The sequence below is a fragment of the Oryzias latipes genome, chromosome 4 (assembly GCF_002234675.1).
Source record: "Oryzias latipes chromosome 4, ASM223467v1".
In the NCBI taxonomy this organism is placed as follows: Eukaryota; Metazoa; Chordata; class Actinopteri; order Beloniformes; family Adrianichthyidae; genus Oryzias; species Oryzias latipes.
Window position 1 is genome coordinate 6,916,873 of NC_019862.2, and position 23,081 is coordinate 6,939,953.

Genomic DNA, 23,081 nt, shown 5'->3' on the forward strand with positions numbered 1-23,081 from the left:
ATCAAACAGGAAATATTCCCAAAGTTCACTGCAGGATGGAGGCAGATCTCTCCTCAGGATTAAAATCAGTACCTTTGATAAAATAAAGAATATTAAAACTCCAACTGTCCCAAACATTAGAATAACCTTTTTTTCTTTTTTTAAATCAATGCTTAATAGCTTTACTGAGACTTAATTGTTTTCCTTATACAAAACCTCCTGGCATTTTATGTTGAAGGCCTGCTTTGGCTGCAGAAGAACTCAGAAGCTTTAGTCAGACAGACGACCCACAATTCCTGTTTGAATGATGTCTTAAACCTAAATGTGAAGCTGCTCCTGTTTTCAGAATTAGTCTAAGGAACACGTCGTTCCTCAATAAAAGCTCTCACACCTTTAGATGCCCCCCCCTCCCTCCCTCAGCTGGGTATCAGTGCCAGGATGGAAAGAAGGATTTCTGCCCATACTTCCCCCCTTCCCCCATCTCAATGAATTCATTCCTTTCTCCCCCTCATTTTTATTTCTGTGTGGGGTTGTTGCTACCAGTGCTGCCCTCAGATTCCCGCTCAGCTTTAGGTCCGGACCCCGAGTTTGTGTGCCGTTTGGCCCAAAGTGGCCAGAAGCTTCTAACAGTTCCACAGGAGAACTTCAGACCCGCATTAGGAACTTATTAGACCCAGATCAGGATTAGAAAACCAGGATCAGTAGAACTTCTGACCCGGACCAGGTGAAATTCAGACCTGGATCAGGAACATCTTAGACCCATATCAGGATTAGAAAACCCAAATCAGGAACCCAAACAGACTCCGATTATCCAGTTATTCCATCATCCTGTAGCTGTTGTAATAAACTCAGATTGGATCAATTTACAAATTTGACCTGATTTGTTTCTTTAAAATGAATATTTACCTGATTTGACCACCAAAGAGATACTATCACTGCTCATAGTAACAATCATAAACTTTGTACTATTTTCTATCTTAAAACTGACACAAGGTAGAACACAGGACTGGACTCAGATGCAGAGTTTTAGATCGTTTTAATTTCTTAGACCTTGATAAACTTGGCTTGGCTTTGTCAAGGAGAAAACAAGACAACCAGGCACAGGACACAGGGAAACTGTGGCTATAAATACATGAGGGGAAGCACAGGTGGAAACGATCAGGGATGATGAGGCAGGCTCAGCTGTGGGGAAACAGACAAGGGAAGGGAGAGGAAGGACTGAAACGAGAGGTGAGTTAAACCTACAAAATAAAACAGGAAGTTAAACACGAGACAACACCAGAGACTGACAGGAACTTGACGAGACATGACAAAAATCTGATTATTGCTCAAACATAACAGTTTTTTTAACAAAAAATTCAAATGTGACTCATTGGATTTTGGTGAAACATTTCCATGCGTGTCTCTGTCAATAGGAAATTAAGTTGTATAAAAAAACAAAAAGGGTGTGAACTAGGAGTGCAACGATAAGCCGGTTTCTATTCCAACCAGCCAACCAGATTGTTCCGTCTGAGGCAAGATTTTCATTGGAATCGACCTAAACCATCATAAAATCGTTTCAAAATGAGATAAATCGACGATAAACATTGGAAGATACCATCTGGATTGAGTTACGGTAGGTTTATTTGTATGTAAGGTAAAAACGACCAATCACAGCAGACAGCACACATGTGATGTCAGCAAAAACTGACCAGTCCATCATTCCAGTCCAATGTGTGGAAACACTTTGAATTTATCAAGGACATGTGACCATCCAGTGTTCTAGAATGTTCTAGGATTGTCCATTTGGACTCTTTGGATGTGGAAAAACAACAGTGGGCTGAACATTAGGAAACTAAAATGTGAATGGATTTGACATTCATTCTTGTTTACTTGTTTGTTTGGACACATATTTCTTTTACACTTAATGATCTTGAATAAATCCAAGGAATCTGGAAAACTGTTCTGTAGCAGGAATTTCTCTCTCAGTCACACTGGTGGAAGTTTTGGACAAAGATGTCCTGGATCCATTTTAGGTCAGTCAATACTGACTATGAATTGGATCAGGAACACAAATGATATGAATCATATCGTTGAAATGAATCGTTATACCCCTGGTGTGAACAGATAAAAACAGTGGGGATTCAAACCCGTTTCTTTGTTCCCACATTTACTGGTTGTTTGTGCTCAGCTCCATCTGGGTTTCATCACAGCCTCTCAGATCTCAAAATGATGGGCAACTCATCTGCAGATCAATACTTCTCTCTTCCTGCCCCCTTCCAGGCATTAGCATCATTTTACCCGCCCCAAACTTTAGCTTTTAAAGGAGTCCTCTTCGCTTGTTGGTGATTCCTTAACCTTAAAAAAAAAAGATTTATGGACATCCCCCAGATGCTGCATGCTGAGACCCCTGAAGGTTTTCTCAATTTTGTTGCACGGATGCTCATTTTCTGCAGAAATGATGCATGAAAGCAAGAGAATCCGTCTCAGATTGAAAAACTGATTCTCTTAAGGTGGAATGTTTCATTTTCCAGGCGGACTCGCGGCCTTCAGAACAGCTGCGGAAGAAGAGCAGCATTTTAGGAGCTTTAGATAAAGAAAAGGATCCAAGGATCCAGAAGGGGTTGGTGCTGTTTGGGACATTTCTAGACTCATTTCTGGGGCAGCAGTGCTTCACCATTGTACCATTTGAAACTGTGATAGACACCAGCTTACATGTTGACTAAATGAAAACAAGTCTTCACCTTTAGGCCGCTTTTATTTTGAAAAGACGAGGCCTAATCTCCAAAACATTTTACCTTTGAAACATGGCGGTGGAAGCATTAAGGTATGGGTTTTTTGAGCTGTTTCACAAACAGATGATACCATTTAATCTGAGGGGTGGGAGTGGGGGATGCTTAAATTGGATAACAGATTCGTGTCATGCCTAACCACATAATGTCTCAGTCAGCAGACTTACTGTGTGGGGTTCCTCAGGGCTCTGTTCTGGGCACTGTTCTGTTTCTCCTATACATGATTCCCCTTGGAAAGATCATTCAGGATTTCAGTGATGTTTCCTATCATTTCTTTCCTGATGATATCCTGCTATATTTTTCTTTCAAGCCCTCCGAGACACACACGCTGGATTCTCTGATGAACTGCTCAAGTCAGATAAATCAATGGCTGCGTAAAAACTCTCTGCAGCTAAACTCAGAGAAAACAGAAACCTTAGTTGTTGCCCCTGATGATGCTATACCAGGATTAAGCAGCACTTGGGTTCTCTTGGCCAGGCTGTCAAACCCAACCTTAGAAATTTGGGTGTCATTTTTGACAAAGATATGTCGCTGGAGCAGCACTCCAAACAGCTGATCAGGAACTGTTTCCTCCAGTTGAGGAATATTTCTAAACTACAGAAAATGGTGTCATATGAAGATCTAGAACTTCTTATTCATGCCTTTGTGTCTACACGGCTAGACTACTGTAACAGTCCTGTCTGAATAAGAAGGAGCTGTTTCGCCTGCAGCTGATCCAGACCACCGCTGCGAGGATCTTGAACGGCACCAAGAGAAGAGATCACATCTCCCCGATCCTCAAAGCTCTTCATTGGCTCCCGGTTGCTTACCGTTATCAGTACAAAATCTTAGTTTTGACTTTTAGGGCCCTTCATTCTCAAGCTCCTCCATATGTGTCTGAATTGATCGCCCCCTACAGACCATCTAGCGCACTGATGTCTGCGGATCAGAACCTGTTGATGGTCCCTCGCACGCGGTTCCAAACTAGAGGAGACAGATCCTTCCAGGCTGTCGCTCCCAAACTCTGGAATGAGCTCCCGTTGTCCCTACATTCCCTGGATACTGCAAATTCTTTTAAAAGTCAACTGAAAACTTTTTATTTTTGCAAAACATTTTAACTGAAACTGCTTTTTTTGGGCTTGAGATGATTGTTTTACGTGGTTTATGCTTTTTATCTTTTGAGTTTTTATATGTATATACATATTTTAACCTGTGAAGCACCTTGTGACTCCTGTCTTTGAAAGGTGCTATACAAATAAAAAGTACTTACTTACTTAGAACAGTAGAAGTATCTCACCGTCTCTGGTATTGTCATCATTGGGTCTTCCAAAGCGGAAAAGATAACTTTAGATCGTTTAAAGCTGGTGATTTCCTGTGGAGATTTTCAGTTTTTTTAAAATGGGACAAACTGATCCAATCCGATTCACTGATCTAAAATGGATCCAGGACATCTTTAGTCAAAACTTCAACCAGTGTGACTCAGAAAGAAATATCTGTATACTGAACAGTGAAGTTTTCCAGATTCCTTGGATTTCTTCAAGATAATCAAGTGTAAATGAAAGATGTCCAAACAAACAAGAAAACGGTGCTCCTCTCTTGGAGGAGCAAGGATCTCACCTTTTAGTAATTTTAGTTTAGTTCTTGTTTTTAATCACATTTGCATTGCATTTATTAGTTTTAACCCTTGTGCTATCCTATGGGGTCAAGATGACCATTAACGTGTTCCCCCAACCATGACAAAGGTGGATAAAGGCGGAAAGATTTCATGTAATCCATGGACACCAGTGAAGATCACAAATCATTGAAGAAAAAAGGTTCAGAGCACTGTCTAGTGGGTCTAGATGACCCCACTCCCAATGTTAAAGTGCCTAGGATAGCACAAGGGTTAAATTACTTTTTGAATTCAAATTAAACTTTATATAGCACTTTTCCTGCTAAAAATCTTCTCAACGTGCTTTACATAATAAAATAAATAATGAGGTAAAATAGTTAAGACTCAAGAATCCACTACAATATAAATGGTGGTCAATTATTTTTTATTATGACCCGGTGTGTGGATGTCATTTTTGAAGTGTGGCGCTCCTGATTTGCCAGCAGAGGGCTGCATGGCTTCAGGCAGTCATGATGGATGAGCAGACTCCTCCCACTCTGGCGCTTTTGCCTGGAAGCTCAGCGTTTACAAAAGGCGTTACACATCTCCAGAGGTCTTGTAGTTTCTTTTTAATAGAAAAAAAGGATTTAAAATAATACAACAGGATGTAAAGACGACAAAAAAAAGTGACCAACTGTGTCTCCACGGCAACCGTGCATCCCCCCCCAAACCCTGAGCTCAGCCCAGTTCCTTCACAATGAGAGCAAAAGCCCAAAAACCTGTGGAGCTCTTCAGGTGCAGCCAAAGACGTTCTGCGGGCGACACGCGTGTGCATGTCCCCCCTACAACACGCAGAGAGCGATGGAATTGGGGGGGGTCAAAGACCATGAATGTGTGTGTGGGGGTGGAGGTAATGTAGGAGGAAGCACAGACACACAAACTGACAGGTGAGTTATGAAGTTCCAGCTCGCTGTTAAAGACGACGACGATGATGATGTACGACATCAGAAAAAAAACAGAAAAAGAAGAAAACGTAACAAACGAGTGACTTTGTGCAGATAAAAAATAAACTTTCTTAAATTCAAAGGCAGGAGAAGTTTAGAGTTTTTATATCATCCACGCTCTTCCTACTTTCTCTTTAAAATATCCCAGATATTCGTCTTCCTCGTCCATGTCGTCCTCTCAGCCCGCCGTGGCGAACGTTAGCATGACTGCAGGCGGCCGACACAAAGGTCCGTGTGGATCTTCGCAGAAGTGCATGATTTGTCTGCCTTGAGCATCACTTTCTGGTATGGCTTTCCGTCTTCTTCTCTCCGCTCAGGTAACATTCGTGAGTTCATCAGTCCAGCTGCAGGAGTTTTTTAAGGAAGCTCAGGCCACAGAGGATGGACCACCGCTGAAGAGGAACAGATGAAGGACCACAGAGAAGTTCGCATCATTCTCTCCTCCATCTCTTCCTCCTTCTGGTTGTCTCTCCATCATTTCAGCCCCTGTTTGGGGGGCTGGGGGGGCCTCAGTGAGAGGACCCCCCTTAGAATGTGAAGAAGTTCATCCCACTATCACACAAGCAATCTTTCATGCACACTTAAAATACCATCTTTGCCGTATGTACAAAAAGGTGAAGACGCCCGGCACACATGGCCCCGCCCCTACAGCCCTGCGTCTCTCCTGCTGACACTCACTCATCACTCAATCACACTTGGACTTTTGCGGGCGTCTGTGCTATGTCTCCTCCTCCTCTTCCTCGGAGCAGTAGTCCCGGCCCTGCAGAGACAGGAGACCAGGTTTCTGTCAGGACCTTCAAACTGCATTCCTGTCTGTCACCTGAGCTCCTTCACATCTACACACGATGTTTTTACTTTGTTTGGTTTATCAAGATGAAAAAATAAAGAACACAAACAAAAGAAAGACGTTTTGTTTTTACCATGACTGTGTTTGAGAACTGCACTGAGCGACGTCATCAGTAGAAAATGGTTTATTCCCGCTCCAAACAAATGAAGTCAATGCAGTCGCTGTTTTTGTAAAACAGATGCCGCCAAGTCAGTAAGTAGTGATGGGTCGGAGTCGGTCTAAGTCAATGTTTCTATGGCAACCACCTTTACCAATCAGGAGTGAGCTTGCTGGAAGGCCACGCCCCTGCCACTTGAAAGCCAGCTACACCAAATCTGTCAAAGATTTTGATTGCTGGACGTGGGGCCATGAGGCTCCGCCTACATTAATTGAGACATCTGATTGATCAGTTTTAAGTTATAAACTACAGAAAAATCCTGAAGAAAATGAGGATTATTAAGAAAATGTTTTTGTTTTTTTTAAAAAGGTATCAGATCCAGAATGGTTCTTCTCTTTGTTTCGGTTTCAGTGTTTCTGGTTGTTTCTCTGTAGAAGTCTATGGGATTCTGCAGGTACTTCCTGTTTGGAATGACAGGTGGGAGGGGCCACGCAGTCCAGTTCTCAGTTAGATATATCAAACTTAGAATAAGATGACAAAAGATGGGGGAAAAGCTAATAACAGAATGATAAAAACATTTTATGCTTCTTTTTTTGCTCCACAACATTTGCAAGAAATGGACTCATGATGAAAATTAAAGAAAGAACTTCCTAAAATTCAAACTCAAAGGACTTCCTGAGTAAAGATAATGATAAAGCTGCAGAGAAGAAAAAGTTGGATCTTCAGAGCGGCGGCTGCAGCTAACAGATAACCTTGATGTTGTTGATCGATGCTTTTAGCTTCTTGTCTCTTTAAATTTCAAGACTCGGCTATTTCTAGAGATGGCCAGCCCCCCTCCCCCCTCCTCCTCCTCCTCCTCACCTTCTCAATCTTCTCGTCCAACATCCTGAAAAACTCCTGCTGGCTCTCCGACGTGTGAATGCTGAGGAGGACAAGAGGGGAGAGGAAGTGGGAGGTTGGAGATGAGGAGGAGAAAGGGAGGCAAGAATACACCATAAGAATTTTCCATTGCATCCCCCCCCCCTTGTTCACAGGAGAGGGGGGGGTGTTCAGGAGGCTGCACAACGTTTCAGGGCTCACATTCAGAGGCAGATCATCTTCAGGCAGCTTGGAGCCCACGGAGCCAACAGAAGGCAGCGTTACAAAAACCAGACACTCAGCAGCTCCTGCTTCTCACATCCTAATATTTACTTACAGGCGTAGATCCTAACGGGATGTGAGGGTGTCTGAGAGCGCCGACTTCGTGCGATTACAAAGAACTTTGCTTGGTTTGAGTCTGGAGGTTTTCCAGCATCTTTGTGAAATGTCATCCAGGTGGGACGAGCAGACGCCGGTCTTTGATCGCGCCCGCTGACCTTCCTCCGTTTATGAGCTCTGACACGCTGTCATAAATGATCATGAAGGATTTCCAGAGTTCAGGACGGCTGTGTCCGGCTGCAGTCACTCCTCACAACAAAGCCTTCTAGTGAAGCAGCAGGTGACCGAGCAGCTCTCTGACAAACGTCACACGATTACGCGTTTCAATCATACCAGCAACACAAATGCAGTCTGAGCAGGAAGCGCGTTTCTCTGGTGGACACTTACTTAGACTTGATGTTTGATGCGGCCGCCTCTTTCTGCGGCTTCCCTTTAGGCTGAGCATTACTCTTCTCCTGCAAACAGATGCAAACACCTCGTTAGTTTTCAGAACTGGACCGTTAAGCAGCTGATCCATCAGATTACGCCGTCACCCGCCCGGCGGCGCCGGACGTGGCTCTCAGGTGTTACATGGGTTAAATAAAAGGCTTTATCTGCTCTAACGAGGGTGGGGGCTCAGTGGAAAGTTTCCCGCAGAGTTGAGAGAGGAGCTGCGCTTCCATCCGTCATCTTTAGCATTTTGAGTAGCCGGAACGTGCGCAGAGGAAAAACACCAGCTGGTCACGTGCTGAAGCCGCAGACCGACACCAACAGCAAACGGCAAACTCTGCAGCAACTTCATGTGTTTGTTGGATCCACAACAAAGCAGGAAAACAGAAAAAATTCACCCACGGGTCCTGAACAACAGGCAGCAGACATGTCTCACCAACAATAACTTCTATAACGGGAACTGAGTGTGAGCCTGAATGTGTCAATGTTGGGAAGGTTCTGGGAGCTTCTACGCTGATCCATCAGAACCACAACAAGGGAACAGCCTGCATCTCCACCCAGACGACCGCCGTCTCCACCTGAACATCAGCCACCGTGCTGCAGGCTTCAACACGTGTGTGTGTGTGTGCTCTGTGCATGAAGGAACGTGTGTGTCTCACCAGGTTCTCCTGGTTCCGTGCATTCACTCGGTTCTCCTCTCCTTTCATGTACTTCACCTCCTCCACTCCCTTCATCTTGTATTCATCTGAGGAGACACGTTTGCAGAACGTCATGGTTAGAGACAAACAGAGAGCAATCCTAACCTGAGGACGTCTGCTCCTCCTGGTTCTGAAGGGGTCGGCTCTGAGGTTCCGTCTCTGCATCGGCCCGACCCGTGTTAACTAATCCAAGGCAGCGCAAGAACCAGGATCTGATGCAGAACCTCAGGGAACATGACGGCTTTACGGTGGTCACATACCAAAGAGCAGCGATCAAAAGACGACCAAGATAAGGAGGACATGAACACAGGAGATCAGCCGGAGGGAGTCTGGGGGGGGAGGGTATGGGTCAGTAGCGTCATGGATAGGTTCTGGTGGGGAGACAGATAACACCACAGCCAGTGCCGTCAGAACCCCCTCCTGCTAGAAATGAGGACTATAAAGGGAGGAAAGCGTCTGAGTCAGAACGTATCAGTTAAACCAAAGGTTCTGATCAACCCAAAGTTCAGAACAGTAACCGGCGTGGGAACCTTAACACACGGAAGTGCTGAGAAAGAAGGTGTTACAGGTTAGAGAGGTCACATGACCAGTCAGCCTTAAAATGGAACCAAACTAACAGAAGTTTGAAAAAAGGTAAAGTTCTCTGAAACGCCGTTTATTTCAGAGTTCTACCGAAAGGACCCGAAAATCAAACAGGAAGTGGTTGAATAATTTAAAGCTGCTTCTGTACACTAAAGGTCAAACCTTAAAGGTCGTTCCTGCAGGTAGTCTGGGTGCAAAATGTCGTAGCGGTACAAATCTGGCTCCAGGCTTTGCTTTTCACAGCTCTATTCTGATGTGAAAGACTTTGTCAGAGAATTCTGCCCGGCCAAAACTGCTATCTTTATTTCTCCTTCATGATCAATTTCCAAACTGTTGTCACTTCTGTGAATTAAAAAGGAGCCATCCATACATCACTAACCAATCAGAGTCCCGGATTGATCAAAGTTCAACTGGTTTAACTTTCAACGCACATTTAATGGCCGTGTTTCATACGCAGAACCCGAAAACTGTCTTAAAAATGTTCGCAGCGATGAATAAAGGCCAGTTTTGGATGTGTGTTCACAGACTTTTCATTGGAAGGTGTTGCGTTTCTGAGCCCGGCGTGAACTTCAGGCTCTTCTTGACTTTCAACTTTCTTCCCCTGAATGAAGCAGAGCTGGAACACATTGAGGTTCAAACCCTCATGAGCTTTAGAACATCGTTAACCAGCTACCAGAAAAGAGCAACCACCCATGGAAGACAGGCAGATCATCACAGGTCAGAAGAATGAATATCTGTCTACAGAGAAAGTCTGTAGATGAAAACGTTGTTTTTCAAATTTATTCTTGTTGTATTTTTCTCATGTAGTTTAAATCATGTATTTTTCTCATGAAGTTTAAATCTGTGTGAGGGGGTGTGAGGGGCTGTAAGCTAGCTAGAGAGAGTGTAAACAAATAGATCATGGGAAATCAACTGAGGCTTACTTCCACATCAACAGTCCCGCACACAACCCAGTGGTGAATTTCTAATGAACTCCTGCCACTCTGCAGGAACTATGTCCCAGAAAACGACACAGGTTTTTAGATTTTGCCTAAAAAACAACATCATCATTAAAAGATCACTGGGAACATTTATAAATTGATCAGAAGATGGTCGGAGTGGGACTTTAAAAGCAGCTGGAACTCCTCAGTGCAGCTTCCATTTGTGACAGGAGCAGAAAAGCCCAGCCCCTCCAGCAGACCGGGCTTCTCCCAAAGACAAACATCGGGAACTGAAACTGTTGTTGAAAACCTCAAATGATCTGAGAAATCCAGCTGAGCTGTTCACTTCCTCTTCATGGATTCTAGTTTCTTCCTCGTACACGTCAGACCTGCGCTGCACTGTGGCGCATTCGGAGCTGCAGAACCAGACAAACGGAAAACGACACGACTGGTCTGTGAAGTTGGAGCAAAAATTTTCCACAAACATTTTCCCTTTAATGGTTTTTTCCAAACATCCATCAAACCACACGTGTAGACGGATCAGAAATCGGCAGCTTGGTTGTCCGTTCGACTGCTGGACCGAACCTGACAGAAACGTTCTGACAGAAGACAAAGGTTGTAAATAGAAAGAAAGAAAGATCTCCAGCTGTACACTGAGGCCAGAAGGTGAACGGACTACAGAAATCGTTTTTCTGTAGCGCACTTTGACCTCGTTTGATCCGACTCTGATCTGTCTGCATGAGGGCTCGGGCCGCCACCTGGCCTCACCTGGACCTCCGTGACTGCACACGTGTGCGAGTGTGGAGCGTCATCCTACCGGGAAAACGCCTCCTGTCACTTGTGGAAGACTTGTGGACGACACAGACAGAGAAGTTGCCTGGGATCCAGAAGAAAGAGACAAAACAAACGCAGACGACTTCTGCTGTTTATTCTGGGAATGTAAACGAGTCGCAGCTACGCCACGCAAAGCAGTGCCGTGGCAACACAGAACACACAAACACGCCGAGCCGCAGCAGGAGGAACGGCGGCTCTCGCTGACATGTGCAGCTGAGGGCGGCTCAGGAAGCAGCAGGTGAAACATCCAGAGGCCTCATCACTGCAGAGTCACTGAGCTTCAGCAGAGACCAGACCCCAGAGGGGAGTCACTCAAACAGCCTTTTATGGCTGTGTGTGTGTTTGCATGCATGTGCACGCTCCCACAGCATAGCCTGTGCTCTTGTCGCTGCGGTTCTTCAGCCTGCAGGATTAAGGCCGGCTCCGTTCCACCTGAACTCTAACACGTTCAAAGAGAACCTCAGCATCTTCAGCCCTGTCTCCTGTCCCTGAACATCTGGAGTTCAGATGCTCTGTCTCTCATTCGTCTCCTTTCCAAAGCAAACCTCCACCCAGCTAGATGTCCCTCCACCTGCTCTCTACAGATCACAGTGTCATCTGCAAACATCACGGTCCACATAGATTCCTGTCTGACCTCAGCTGTCCATCACCCCCTCCACCATGACCTCCTCTGTCACACCTACAGAACATCTCAGTGCCGTCTTCCAGCTCGCATACATGTCCTGAACAACTCCAGACTTCCTCCTCCAAACCACAGCTCCTCTCTCTGGATCTAGAGAGACACAGTCTGATATCTGCTTATTTCCTGGTTTGATGAACCTCCCTCCACAGGGTCTTCAGTCCCTCAGCAGCTGAATTCACCTGATCCAGGTGGTTAACCGGGTTAGGCTGCTTGCTCTGCAGCCCTGGTGAGTGTTTGGTAAACATGTCATGGTGGGTCGCAGTAAATAATCCTGAAACGGACACTGTGACAGAGCATTTGGACAGTTTGAGAAGTGAACAAACAAATGTTTTCAGTTCCTTTTTTGTCCGTTATAAATAGCAAAGGAGATGTTTGCTTTTCCTGTATGTTCACCTGAGGTCTGCAGTCGCTCCGAAAACTGGATTCAGACGAGTACATCCTGAGAATTTTTACGCTTTTTTCTCAGTCCAGAACTCAGGAGGGTTCTGTAAACAGCATCAGGTTTCTTACTCTGCTCTACGCTCAGACAGCAACCCACTGAAGAGACAGGGCCCTACCCTGCCAAAGAGCACTCCAGCAGCAATAATTAGGGATATGTGAGTGCTGAGCTCAGCCCCGGCGCCGTATTTATCCCGCCAAAGGAAACGCCCACCTTATCGGGTCACTGGCATCGCTATTTTTGTGTCCTGCTCAGAGGAGAGTCTTCAGAAGTGACACCCGCCAAGGGCTCACAGGATTCAGAAGACTGACAAGGCTCTAAGGACCCAACGGGGTTCTGAAGGTTCTAAGCATGTTCTCAGGATCTAAAGCAGGACCAAGTCCTCCTGCCACCTCCTACACCAACAGACCGACTCCACAGGTGGTCGAGTGTTTCAGCTGAAGTTCCAGCTGTTCTCTGAAGAACCTTTGGAACCGTTCTTTGCTGAGCTCCATCATTTCTGTCCCTTTTCTGCCTAAAACACCAGAAACTCATCCATGGATGCAGATCAAACTCAGAACCTCTGGACCATCTCTGATCCCTGCTGACACCAACAGCATGATGAGCCCCCCCCCCCAGCATTTGGGTAATTGGGTTCCGGTTATTGTGTGAGATCTACTGGGGGGGGGTGTCAGGGTCTGGAGTATATATGTGAAGGTTTGGGTTGGAAAGGAACCTTTTATGGGTTTATAAGAACTGATCCTCAAAGCCCCCCCCCCCCCCCCCCCCCCCATGCAAACACAACAAACAGCATGTTCCTTTCACAGAATGTGAAAGTCTGCCCCCCCATTCTGATCTGATCAACAACAAGTACACAGGCGGGGGAGTCAGCGGGCCCAAAGGATGTGAAAGGACAAGAGGTTCTGACCCGATGCTGCCACAGACGAGAGGAAAGAGAAGCCAGGAAGAGGGGGAGGAGGGGAGGAAAGGGGCGGGGCAAAAAAAAAAGGGCCAGACAAGAAGAAGAATGCGAGGATCGTGTGAAGACGCTCCCTACAGGGGGCTGACCACGACTTTGCTGCTGTCAAGGAAAATGGTCCTTGAACGCAGCGCGGGAAAATCTAGATGAAGGGTCAAATAAACAAGGTCAGACAGAAATTGTGTGTGTGTGTGCGTGGGGGGGGATCTGTGGATCATCATCTGATCTGTCCGCCTGTGTGCCGCTACACCAGCGTGTTGCTCCCAATTCCTAATCGGCGTTAATCCTCAGCCGCCCATCATCTCACAACAGCCGACTAAATGCAATTAAAAGGCAGAGCTGCAGCTGGGACGAGCAGAGGAAGCTGCCATCAGCCCCGACAGAGGCAGACGTTTCCCCTCAAAAGTCATCAACCATCAGAGCCGCACACAGAAGCCTCCCTTCCTCCTCCTGACCTGCCAGCATCAATCTGCAGCTGCTGATGACACCTGCATGGGGGCGGAGCTGTGGCGGCGTGTGAACTGACCGGAGAAGGCGTCTCCGTTGCTGTAGACCTTGCCGTGTCCCTCCTCATCGTTGGGCACGGCCGACACCTGCTTGGCGGAGGTGCAGCCCATGGCCTCACTCCCTGGAGCCGCTCCTCATCGCACTCACACCTGTAGGGACCAAGAACAGGAAGTTCATGTCAGCAGCAGAAGACGCATACGCCAGACTCCCCTCCAGGGGAGGAGCTTACATGCCGAGGGTGTCAGGTGACACGTGGAACCCGGAAGGTTCTATGAAATCTATTTCTTACTTAAAGATATTTTTCAATCTGGACCAAAGAGGACGCCCACACCTGCAGATAACCAGACATTAAGGATCGAAAGTATGATAGTATAGTAAATAAATTAACTTCTAGACATAAATAATTTTAACCCAGGAAAAGAAATGTAACTTCTCTGGTTCTTCAGTTACGCTTCTGTGACAACAGATTAAGTACTCGCATACTCCAGCGGTCAATATTTAACCAAAGCTCCTCGGTAAATCATCATCAGCGTGTGAAAACCCGAGTTCAGAAGCTCAGCAGCATCCAGCTGCTGCTGATCCACCTCACTGATCATCAGCACGGCCAGAAAAGCAGAAGCTCCCCACAGCTCAGCAGCGAGCCAACACGCCGCCGCACACAATCCACAAACACGCAACCATACCTCCTGAGAGTGCGGTTAGCAAAGAGGGACATCATGACGCACCTGTAAGCTTTGTGGAAACGCACCTGAGAGCTGAAGAGACTCGTGACGTGTTCGGCTGCAGCAAAGTCTGATGAAAGTGTCCGAGACTTTCCTGCAGCCATTTTCATCCATGATCTCACCCAAACTAACCTTTTAGCTTGAAAGAAAGGATTTTTGAAAAACATAAAAAACCCTGATTTTTGTCTAGTCTGGGATTCGAACCGCCAACCAGCAGACAGGCTGCTAAACTCTAGAATTCAGAACTGTTGTTCCGATCATCCACGGTCAGAACTTTCACCGTCTACTCAATGGAACTGATGCTTGGTGGAAAACCGACCAGCGCAGCAGACCAACCCCTCCTTTGAACAGTCAAACACGGGGGGGTGAGGGGCATGATCCGGGCTGCTTTTACACCCACAGGTCCTGGAGTTCATCTTCTCTGTAGGCAAAGAACTTTCAGTTCCTCAAAAGTTGGACAAACTTGTTGAAAAGTGAGCGCATGATGGGAATAAAAACAACAGCGTTGAATTATGGGAAACTACACTTCCTCATTTGGTCCTATTATCTATGAAGTGACGGAGAAATAATCAAACGCAGCTTTTGATTGATTTTCTTACAGATGTAAAGATTTTTATGATGATTAAAATACGACTTTTATCGATTTTTTTTAATTAAATGGTAAATTATGTTTACTTGACTATTTTACCTTTTGAGTTTTATGTATTTACTTTTAATTTAATTTTTTTATTTTCTATGTACACCATTTGCTTTTTTATGTAATGATAATGGACCAGGATTTTATAAACCTTTTTGCCGTCTAATTGATTTAAGTTTCAGATTAAAACTTTTCTTTTTCTGCTCCAAAAGCAGTCTATTTTGAAAAAAAAAATCTTTTTTTACATAAATACAGATTTGAATAAAAATTGGATCTTTAATGAATAAATATAAATGTGTTTTTCCACTGATGAAAATTATTGACTTGACAAAAAATTGATTATTTTTTCAAAACTTCATCTTATAGAAGAAAGGATTTGGATTTGTTTCATAGACAATCTCAGTCTTCTTCCTATGAAGGAACAAAAGTCTTTTCTTATCAGGACAGGAAGCCCCCCACCCCACCCCCCACCCCAGCAGATGGATAGAGATGCTGTGAACATCACTGTCTGTCAGTCACAGCCTCCCACACATTCACACTGCATGGATGCTTTCATTCACGCCATTCTGCTGTCTGCTGCCATCTTCACAGAAATGACGGGCTTCTGCACAGACAGAGTGGAAAAAGGGGAGTCACAGACCAGAGGAGGAGGAGGAGGAGGAAGAGGAGGAAGCTTGAACAGGCAACGGAACCAGGAGGACGAGGAGCAAAGAGGAAAATCGATGTGATTTGTAACGTTTCAGTTTGAGGCTGGTGATGGGACCCTCGCAAGAGAGACAACTTTTGAGTCGTGAGCTTCGATTTGGGGTCACGAGCACCTCCATGCATGGTCAGGAGCACGCCTTCGTGTCTCTGTAACAGATGAGGACGCTGCACCAAAGCAGAAACCGCAGGAGGCCGTGGTGTTTTTGGCCCGCAGCCTCATGATGCAAAACCTCCAAAAGTCAAGAAAGAGGTTAAAACCAAACACAGCAAAAGAGGAGCAGCGAGGAGAAGAGGAACTGAGGACAATGTTAACTTCTCCCTGTGTGCAAATAGAGGAGGAGGAGGAGGAGGAGGAGGAGGAGGAGGAGGAGGAGGAGGAGGAGGAGGAGAGCTGTCTGATGGATTTTAGGTTTCAAAGGGTCTCCAGCGTGTGGGCTGGATCTGCTCAAAAGGCTTTGATTTGCGGTATTGAAACTGTGAATAAAAGTGGGACAAAAATAGAAGCTCCTCAGAGAAACCCAGAGCACGAGCTCCTGGATGCGGCCCGGTCAGAGACCTCCAGTCGCAGCAGAACCCGTCCGTGTGACCCGGAGGTCAGAAGGTGTTTCTCAGTGGTCCTGTTATAAAACAAACACATCCGCTGCGTTTCCATCAACAACAACCAGAACCTGAAGAGCAAAGCATGAAACCCAGACTGCAGCTTCAGACCTTCCAGATCCAAAGGGTTCTTCACTAAAATGTCACATCACTTCACCTTTCAGGCGTCTTCAATCTGTACCCCCTGATATTTAAATGAACCCCAAAACACCTTTCAGCCTCAGACAGCGCTCCATGCAGGCGCTGCTCTGCGTTTTCCCTGCAGCCTAACGCCACACCGCTGCTCCCGTCACACAAACCCGCCAACGCTCATCTGGTAAACATGTGCACATCGGCGCTCCTGCCCCTCAGAACCTCACCAGCAGCACTGTGACTTACAGCCTCACAGCTGCAGCTAAATGCATCAAAGCCATGAACATGCGACGCGTGCGAGACCACATACCTGGAGGTCGGACCCGAGGTGCACTCGTCTGCTTCTACAAGTCAGTGTGTGGAAGGAAGACATGCAAAAAAGAGGAGAGTGAGGGAGCTGTGCATGTCGCTGCCTGCATGCGTGGTCCGGGGCGTGTGCGCATCAACGCAGTTGTGCCAGAGGCGACTGCAGAGCAGGAAAAACCGGCTGCAGAGCTTCGTAAAAGCCATGAACATCAAACATCCTCGTCTGAACCTCCACAGGGACCTCCTGTGGGTTTAGGACTTCATCCTGAGGCATCCGTCATCAACGTGTTGAAAGGCCGTTTGACAAAAACACATTTTCTCATTTCAGCATCCAATCAAACATGGATTTCTGCTGAAGGTCCTCGTCAATGTGAAAGAGAAACATTAAAACTTTAACTGTAATTAACTCAACGTACTAGGAAACGTTTCAGAAGTACAACAACCGTCTGAGTCAGTGGGGAGGGGCACAGAGGCATCACAGGGGGGTCGCTTGTCCCCCTGTGACTTGCGGGGGGGGGGGGGGGGGGGGGGGGGGATCTGATTTTTTTTTGGCAGCAGAACAAAAACAAACTGCGCTTCTTGACCGCGTTTCCTACGTCACTCACGTGACCCCAATCCTAACCGTGAGATTTGAAGACGTAATTATTGTTGTTAACGGCGATTTTAGCGTCTTAAAAGTACGGTAATGCTGCACGGACTCATTTCACACATGTGACGGGTACGGATTGATACCAACAACTGCCTTTCTCTGCAACTCTGATCAGATGTGTTGAAGAATGGAGAAATGCATGTATAATGGCTGTACCTGGAGGATCATTCACGTTGTACATGTCTTTCCTGCAGCACCTGTCTGGGTGTGGAGAGGGAGCATCCACTTATGGGGCAGACGACTGTGTGCATTCTGCTTCTTCATTCTTTCTAAGTCCTATCTTTGTGAGATTTTTCTGCTCGGCTGATGCGCACACACGGAGACGGCGTCACAAATCTTAACTTCCACGCATTCTGACCTCATCTGTTTACCTTGAGAAGGTCCAGACAGAGGAAAACAAGGAGTGGGGATGTTTAACGACCCCCCCACCTCCAGCACAGATGGGTTTAAAGCCATTCAGACCCCCCCCCACCAGACCCGTGGATCACCTGTAGTGACTGACGGGTCCCTCAAGGGGACGGAGGATCTGCATCAGGCCACAAGGAGCAAACGTTCGTCTGAAAAGTGACGGACCCAAAGCCGGTTCAGCACCAGCGCGATGATGTCAGAGCAGTTCACCTGGACATTAAAAAGCATCAAAGTCCACAAAAAGAGGAAACTAAGAAACGGATGAGGTGACAAAAATGACAAGTCAATCATGTTTCCACTCTGCGTAGAACCCCCACCTCACGCCAAGCACAGACAAACTGACGACAAGCCTCCAGTCTGAAGAGCACCCATGACCTCCAGATGTTTGTGCTTTCATTTATTGTTTTGGGGGGGTCTTCTCTCCTCACAGGTACATCACAGACAACCACATGTGAGCAGAAGCTGTTTATGCTCAGATGGAACCAACCCATCACCCCAAAAGAATCCTGGACCTAAGTAACTCATCGACTTCATCCAGAACCGCCACAGCACACATCCTGCAGACGATCAGTGAGGTTTCTGCTCTGCAGCGATGGAGATCAGAGCTGAGAGGGGAGTCCTGATGCTCCGTTTGAGGCCAGGAACCGGTCGGATCTGCGACCTCACAGCTGATGTTCAGAAGTGGCCTCAAGCAGATTCCCGCCTGAAGTTCTTCACAGGCTTCAAGGTTCACTCCAAGCTGCTGCTGTTTGGATTCTTCACTTCCTGCACTCCTCCTATTCCTGCATATTCTACTGCTGTTTATCTCAATGAAAACATGAATATTCTTAAAACATCGTCACTCAGGAGCATAGAACTTCTTAAAATGTGCAGAACATCTGTTAGCAACCTGAGGAACGTGTACAAGGACAAAGGAACAACACCAGAAAAACAAAAAAAATGGCAGTTTGTAGACAAAACAGCCGCTTATCCTTCGCATGACGCGCCGTTACGCTCCAGTGGGTCACGGGTCAGAGTAAAGTAACACAACAAACACGACACGGTGTCTGCGCTCAGACAGTCAGGAGAAAATGTCTGTGAATCCTTCATACTGCCAGAAGAACCGCTGCTCGGGATCTCCAACAACGAGCCGTCTGACTGGGAGCAAAGGGAGAAGCGATCCAGATTTATCCAGAATAAGAACCATTCCAGACTAAATATTAAAAAAAACCTGAAGGTTTAAGGCTGCAGAAGAGGAAGCTCCAGTGAAAAACAGTAAAGACAGATTCTGCCGTCCTCTGAAGTCCAGCTGCTCGGGTCTGCAGACGATGTGAACCTCAGGGTGGATGTTCAAACCTTTTCATCAAGTTTGAGTTACTTTCAAAGCAATAATTCCTCATTTTCTCAGGGACTTTTTGTCTTTAGTTTAAATCAATTAAACTCTGGATTTGGATGGAAACCAGATTATAAAAAGCTTCATCATAAACTTTTTTGTGTAGCTTTAAAATAAACTGAACTGAAACCCAAAGAGTTGATCCATAAACCGAGCTGTGAACCCTTCAGCTGACGCTCTCATGGTTTTCTGGCTGGATTACTCCCTTCCTTAATCCTGGATTAAACCCGAGTTTGCCATTTGCTATTCCGCGTGATGTCTTCATAAATGAAGCTGTGAGATACGGTCACTTTCTAGAAACTGCTTCTCACATCGAGTGTGCTTTGTGTCACGTTGGGTTTTAATGGGACGGTTTGATTCCCGAGGTCAGAGGCAGAACGTGACCAGCACATGATCCTCAAGAAATGACGGAAAAGCATCTCAGTGCAGCAAAGATTAAAGGAACCCCAGAGATAAACACGCAAAGTGTTTGGTATTTTCCCAGCAGTTTGAACCCAAGCAGCAGCGTGGCGGGACTGGAGGCGGGGCTTCCTGACCCCGCCTCCAGTCGCAGGACTGACGGACAGCAAAGTTGTTTTTGAAAGTTGAGCTTTCTGAAAGATAACGTTCTTCTTTGCGGGCCGCTTTCCTCACTGTTCAATGAAAATAATGAGCATTCCTGGGGGGGGGGGGTACAGAGGCTGCTCTGTCCTGCAGAGAGAACTGCAACCCAACGTTGTGTCAAAGGAGCAGCACGTTTATTCAGGAGGGAAGTTCTAGACCGTTGGAGGAACCACGGCCGTTCCAGCTTATATACTCAAAGTCAGCGTTTTGGTTTTCACACGAGGACAGATGTGGACGCTTTTTTGCAACGCCGGCTGCAGATGAACTGAAACTGCTGGGGTTGAAATGCGGTCAAAGCTCCGGCTGCTCCGTCTGCTCCGGCTGCTCCGTCTGCTCCGTCTGCTCCGGCTGCTTCAGCTGCTCCGTCTGCTTCATGGTGAAGGACTCGATCAAACAGACATTGGAGATGCTGAAGCAGAGCCACCAAGGCTCAGGAGAGCAGCAGCAGCATGGATCACTGCGGGTTTCTTCCACTAATGTTCTTGATTTAAAATGGTGATTTAAGCTGCCAATGTCGCTGTAGTCGGACGGTTTACGACGTTCAGCTGCGGCTCCAACACTCTGAACCCGCTCATATGTTCCCAGATCATCTGAATTGCAAACAAACCAACCAACAAGCTGCAAACGGAGAGAATGGCTGCATTCATATTCATTAATAATTAGCACAACTGAAGAAAACAGCTTGAAGCGTGCGCTACAGGAGGATTGGCGGTTTCAGATGTGACGCCGTCTGTGAATAAAAAAGACTGTTTTTGTGCTTAGGCCCCCAGTCAGCAAACCAGAGCTCTACTCTGCACAGACGCATCCAACATGTGCGGATGCTTCTGTGCGTGTTGTTCGGTTCAACTGCAACAAACAGACAACATAATCTAAAGTCGCGATTTGTCGAAATGATCAGAAAAAAAGACAATCTGGGAGCAAAAATATAGTTTCCAAAAACCTCTGGTTTTACTACCACCTTCCTCCCGTTGATGGAACTGGTTGATTACGTCTTCAGACATTTACTTAATCTGCATCTTCATGTCCGTCTGCCCAGCCCTTAAAAACGGACCGGTTTCATTGTAATGAAGGCATCGGAAGTAGTTTTTATCTGTAAAAAAAAAGGGAGACAGCTGGAACGAGTCTACGCAGACTCTAAATTGGATGAGGGTGCATCAACGCAGGAATGAATCACACCTGTAATAAAAGGGTGTGAATAGTCAGAGCTGCTCTTGTCTCCATTCTGAGACCAATAAACTACCATAAACACTTCAAGAGACGCAGAAAAAAACGTTACATCATGAGACGCAGCCGCACAGGAAGCATGGCGCAGGCTGCAGTCAGTCCCTGTTTACTGCAGATAAAGATCCACCATAAAATAGTTCTAATACATAGAGCAGTGCAGACGGCAGCAACAATAAGATATAAAGACTTGAGTGGAGTATTATTCACAGATGGTAGTGTGTGCACAAGCACCTGCGCAGACAGTAGTGAGCGCCTATCTACACAGACAGCATGCCCACATGTGCAGACGGCAGTGCACAATCACCTGGGCAGGTGGTAGTGCCGGCCAACCTAAGCCGGCAGCAGCATACACACCGCAAATCAACACAGACTCAGTTTTAGGAAGCAACACTTGCTGTGCCAGCTCTGGGTCTATTCCCCGGGAGACACGCCGGTTCTCCGGCGACAGCAACCGTCAGTCTACCAAACAGAACCTGGACGGGTTCTGATGCTCCCAACACCTCACGCTTTGTCCAAAACACGGGGATCTGTTGCAACCTGGATCTGAGGGACATTCTTGGGAACTCCCTCCCAACCCCACAGATGGAGGAGACATCCTGGTAACCATGGAAATGCTCCACCTCTCCCCAGTGACATCACAGGTGTTGCATGATGACCCTGACAGGGACCAAATGCTCCTCTAAACTTTTCTTCATCAGCAAGGGGGAGGAGGTAACTGCAGGAAATGATGCCTTTGACTGATGGTATAAGGAAGGAGGCGGACTAAGAATAGATTTAATAGATGGACAAATAGACGGAGGAGGAGTGAGACTTGTATTTGAGTCTTTCTCAGCAAGATGTGGGATCAAGAAGCCATATGTGAGCTACAAGTGTGTAAATGTAAATGAGGTGGGGGCAGATAAACCAAGAATAAAGTAATCAGAGAGGCTTGCAGCATCCACTGGCAGGATTTCTGAGAACATAATTAAACTGGCCGTCAGCTGCTGGTGACAGGATGCTCAGTCCAGCCTCAGAGCAGACGGATGCTGCAGACACTCAATGATCTGCTGGATGATGCTGACCATATGGTGCGTTTAAAGACCGCTTCGGCAGATGGAAACCTCCCTTTGGTAATGAGAGGTTTAGAAGAGTGTGAGAGAAGAGAAAACAGACATTTAATCAGGAGCTATAGACGCGCCTGCGCATCAACATCCAACCCTGTCAGCTGAGATGCGGATCGCACGTGCAGCAACACCAACGAGGAATGAAGACGGATCGCAGACGCGTCTGTGCAGGCGGCAGAAGGAAGCCCCACGCACGGTCACGGAGCCCCCACCCCCCTACCCCCTACCCTAGGAGCACCACCGCCCAGCAGCGGCAGCCAGCGGCGCTCCAGCGAGACACTGAGGGCTTTGTTCCCCGAGGGGGGGGACACGGTCCCTCCACGGGGGGGGGGGACGGGGCGCGGACGTGCGTGATTTCCACAAACGTGACTCGCTCAGGTCCGCACAGGTCTTCCCTGTTTCCCGTCTCCTCAAAACGGACGGGGGGTGGGGAGGGGGTCAACCAGGATGTGTGGAAAATTTGGAGAGATAAAGCAGCGAGATCCAACCAATCGGCATCCAAAACGGGCTCTCCCGGCTCGGTTCTGGAGCAGCGAGCCTCCTCGACACATCGACCCGAAAACAGGAAGCAGGGCGCCGGGAGCGCAATAGGAAAGCGGGAAGGAGCCCGCAGCCGAAAAACGCGTGCAGAAATGGCTCCGTTGGTTTACGGAACCCATTCCGCGCTGGTACTTACTCTGAGGAACCGGTTCCGCTCGGTCCACTGAAGGGTACCCGGCCAGCCTTCCGGGCTCCAGCGGCGGGTGGGATCTACTGTGGAGACTGGAGAGCTCGGAGCCGAGAGGGCTGAACGTAAACTGAAGCTTGCGTCATCTCAGGGTTCCGCTGCCGCGCGCTGCACTGCGGCCATCTTGCTCCTGCGACCCTCCAATCACAGCTGGAGCTGGACTCAGGCTAGTGGGCGGGGCCTCGTCTGACGTTTTCCGATACCGAAAATTAAATATGCGAGGATTTGTACGCCACGTTTGTTTTGAAATTTCCAACGCACATTAAATAAATAGAATTCCCCCCAATACAAACTACATATAAGGCTATGACGTCACTGACCGTAACTAAGAAAATTTGATTTACAAAATCTCTGCAGCTGGTCTTGAAAATTCTTTTTCGTT

The 23,081-nt window shown here is 46.9% G+C and overlaps 1 protein-coding gene across 1 annotated transcript; it reads right to left on the reverse strand.

The window, feature by feature from the left end:
* Window positions 1-4,932: 4,932 nt before the first annotated feature.
* Window positions 4,933-22,909, reverse strand: c4h1orf21 (chromosome 4 C1orf21 homolog). The gene is made up of 6 exons (XM_004067680.4): window positions 22,649-22,909; window positions 13,534-13,663; window positions 8,554-8,639; window positions 7,853-7,920; window positions 7,130-7,190; window positions 4,933-6,084 (listed from the first exon to the last, which is right to left on the reverse strand). The coding sequence occupies exons 2-6, from the start codon at window positions 13,622-13,624 to the stop codon at window positions 6,043-6,045; spliced, it is 348 nt and encodes a 115-aa protein (XP_004067728.1). The 5' UTR covers window positions 13,625-13,663; window positions 22,649-22,909; the 3' UTR covers window positions 4,933-6,042.
* Between the last annotated feature and the right edge of the window lie 172 nt (window positions 22,910-23,081).

Bases quoted from the DNA above. Each gene is read 5' to 3' on its own strand.
- c4h1orf21 (XM_004067680.4), bottom strand. From the start codon at position 13,624: ATGGGCTGCACCTCCGCCAAGCAGGTGTCGGCCGTGCCCAACGATGAG. The intron at 7,921-8,553 runs GTGAGACACACA...ATCTGTTTGCAG, and splicing joins CACGGAACCAGGAGAACCTG to GAGAAGAGTAATGCTCAGCC. The intron at 6,085-7,129 runs GTGAGGAGGAGG...CTGTCTCTGCAG, and splicing joins TGGACGAGAAGATTGAGAAG to GGCCGGGACTACTGCTCCGA.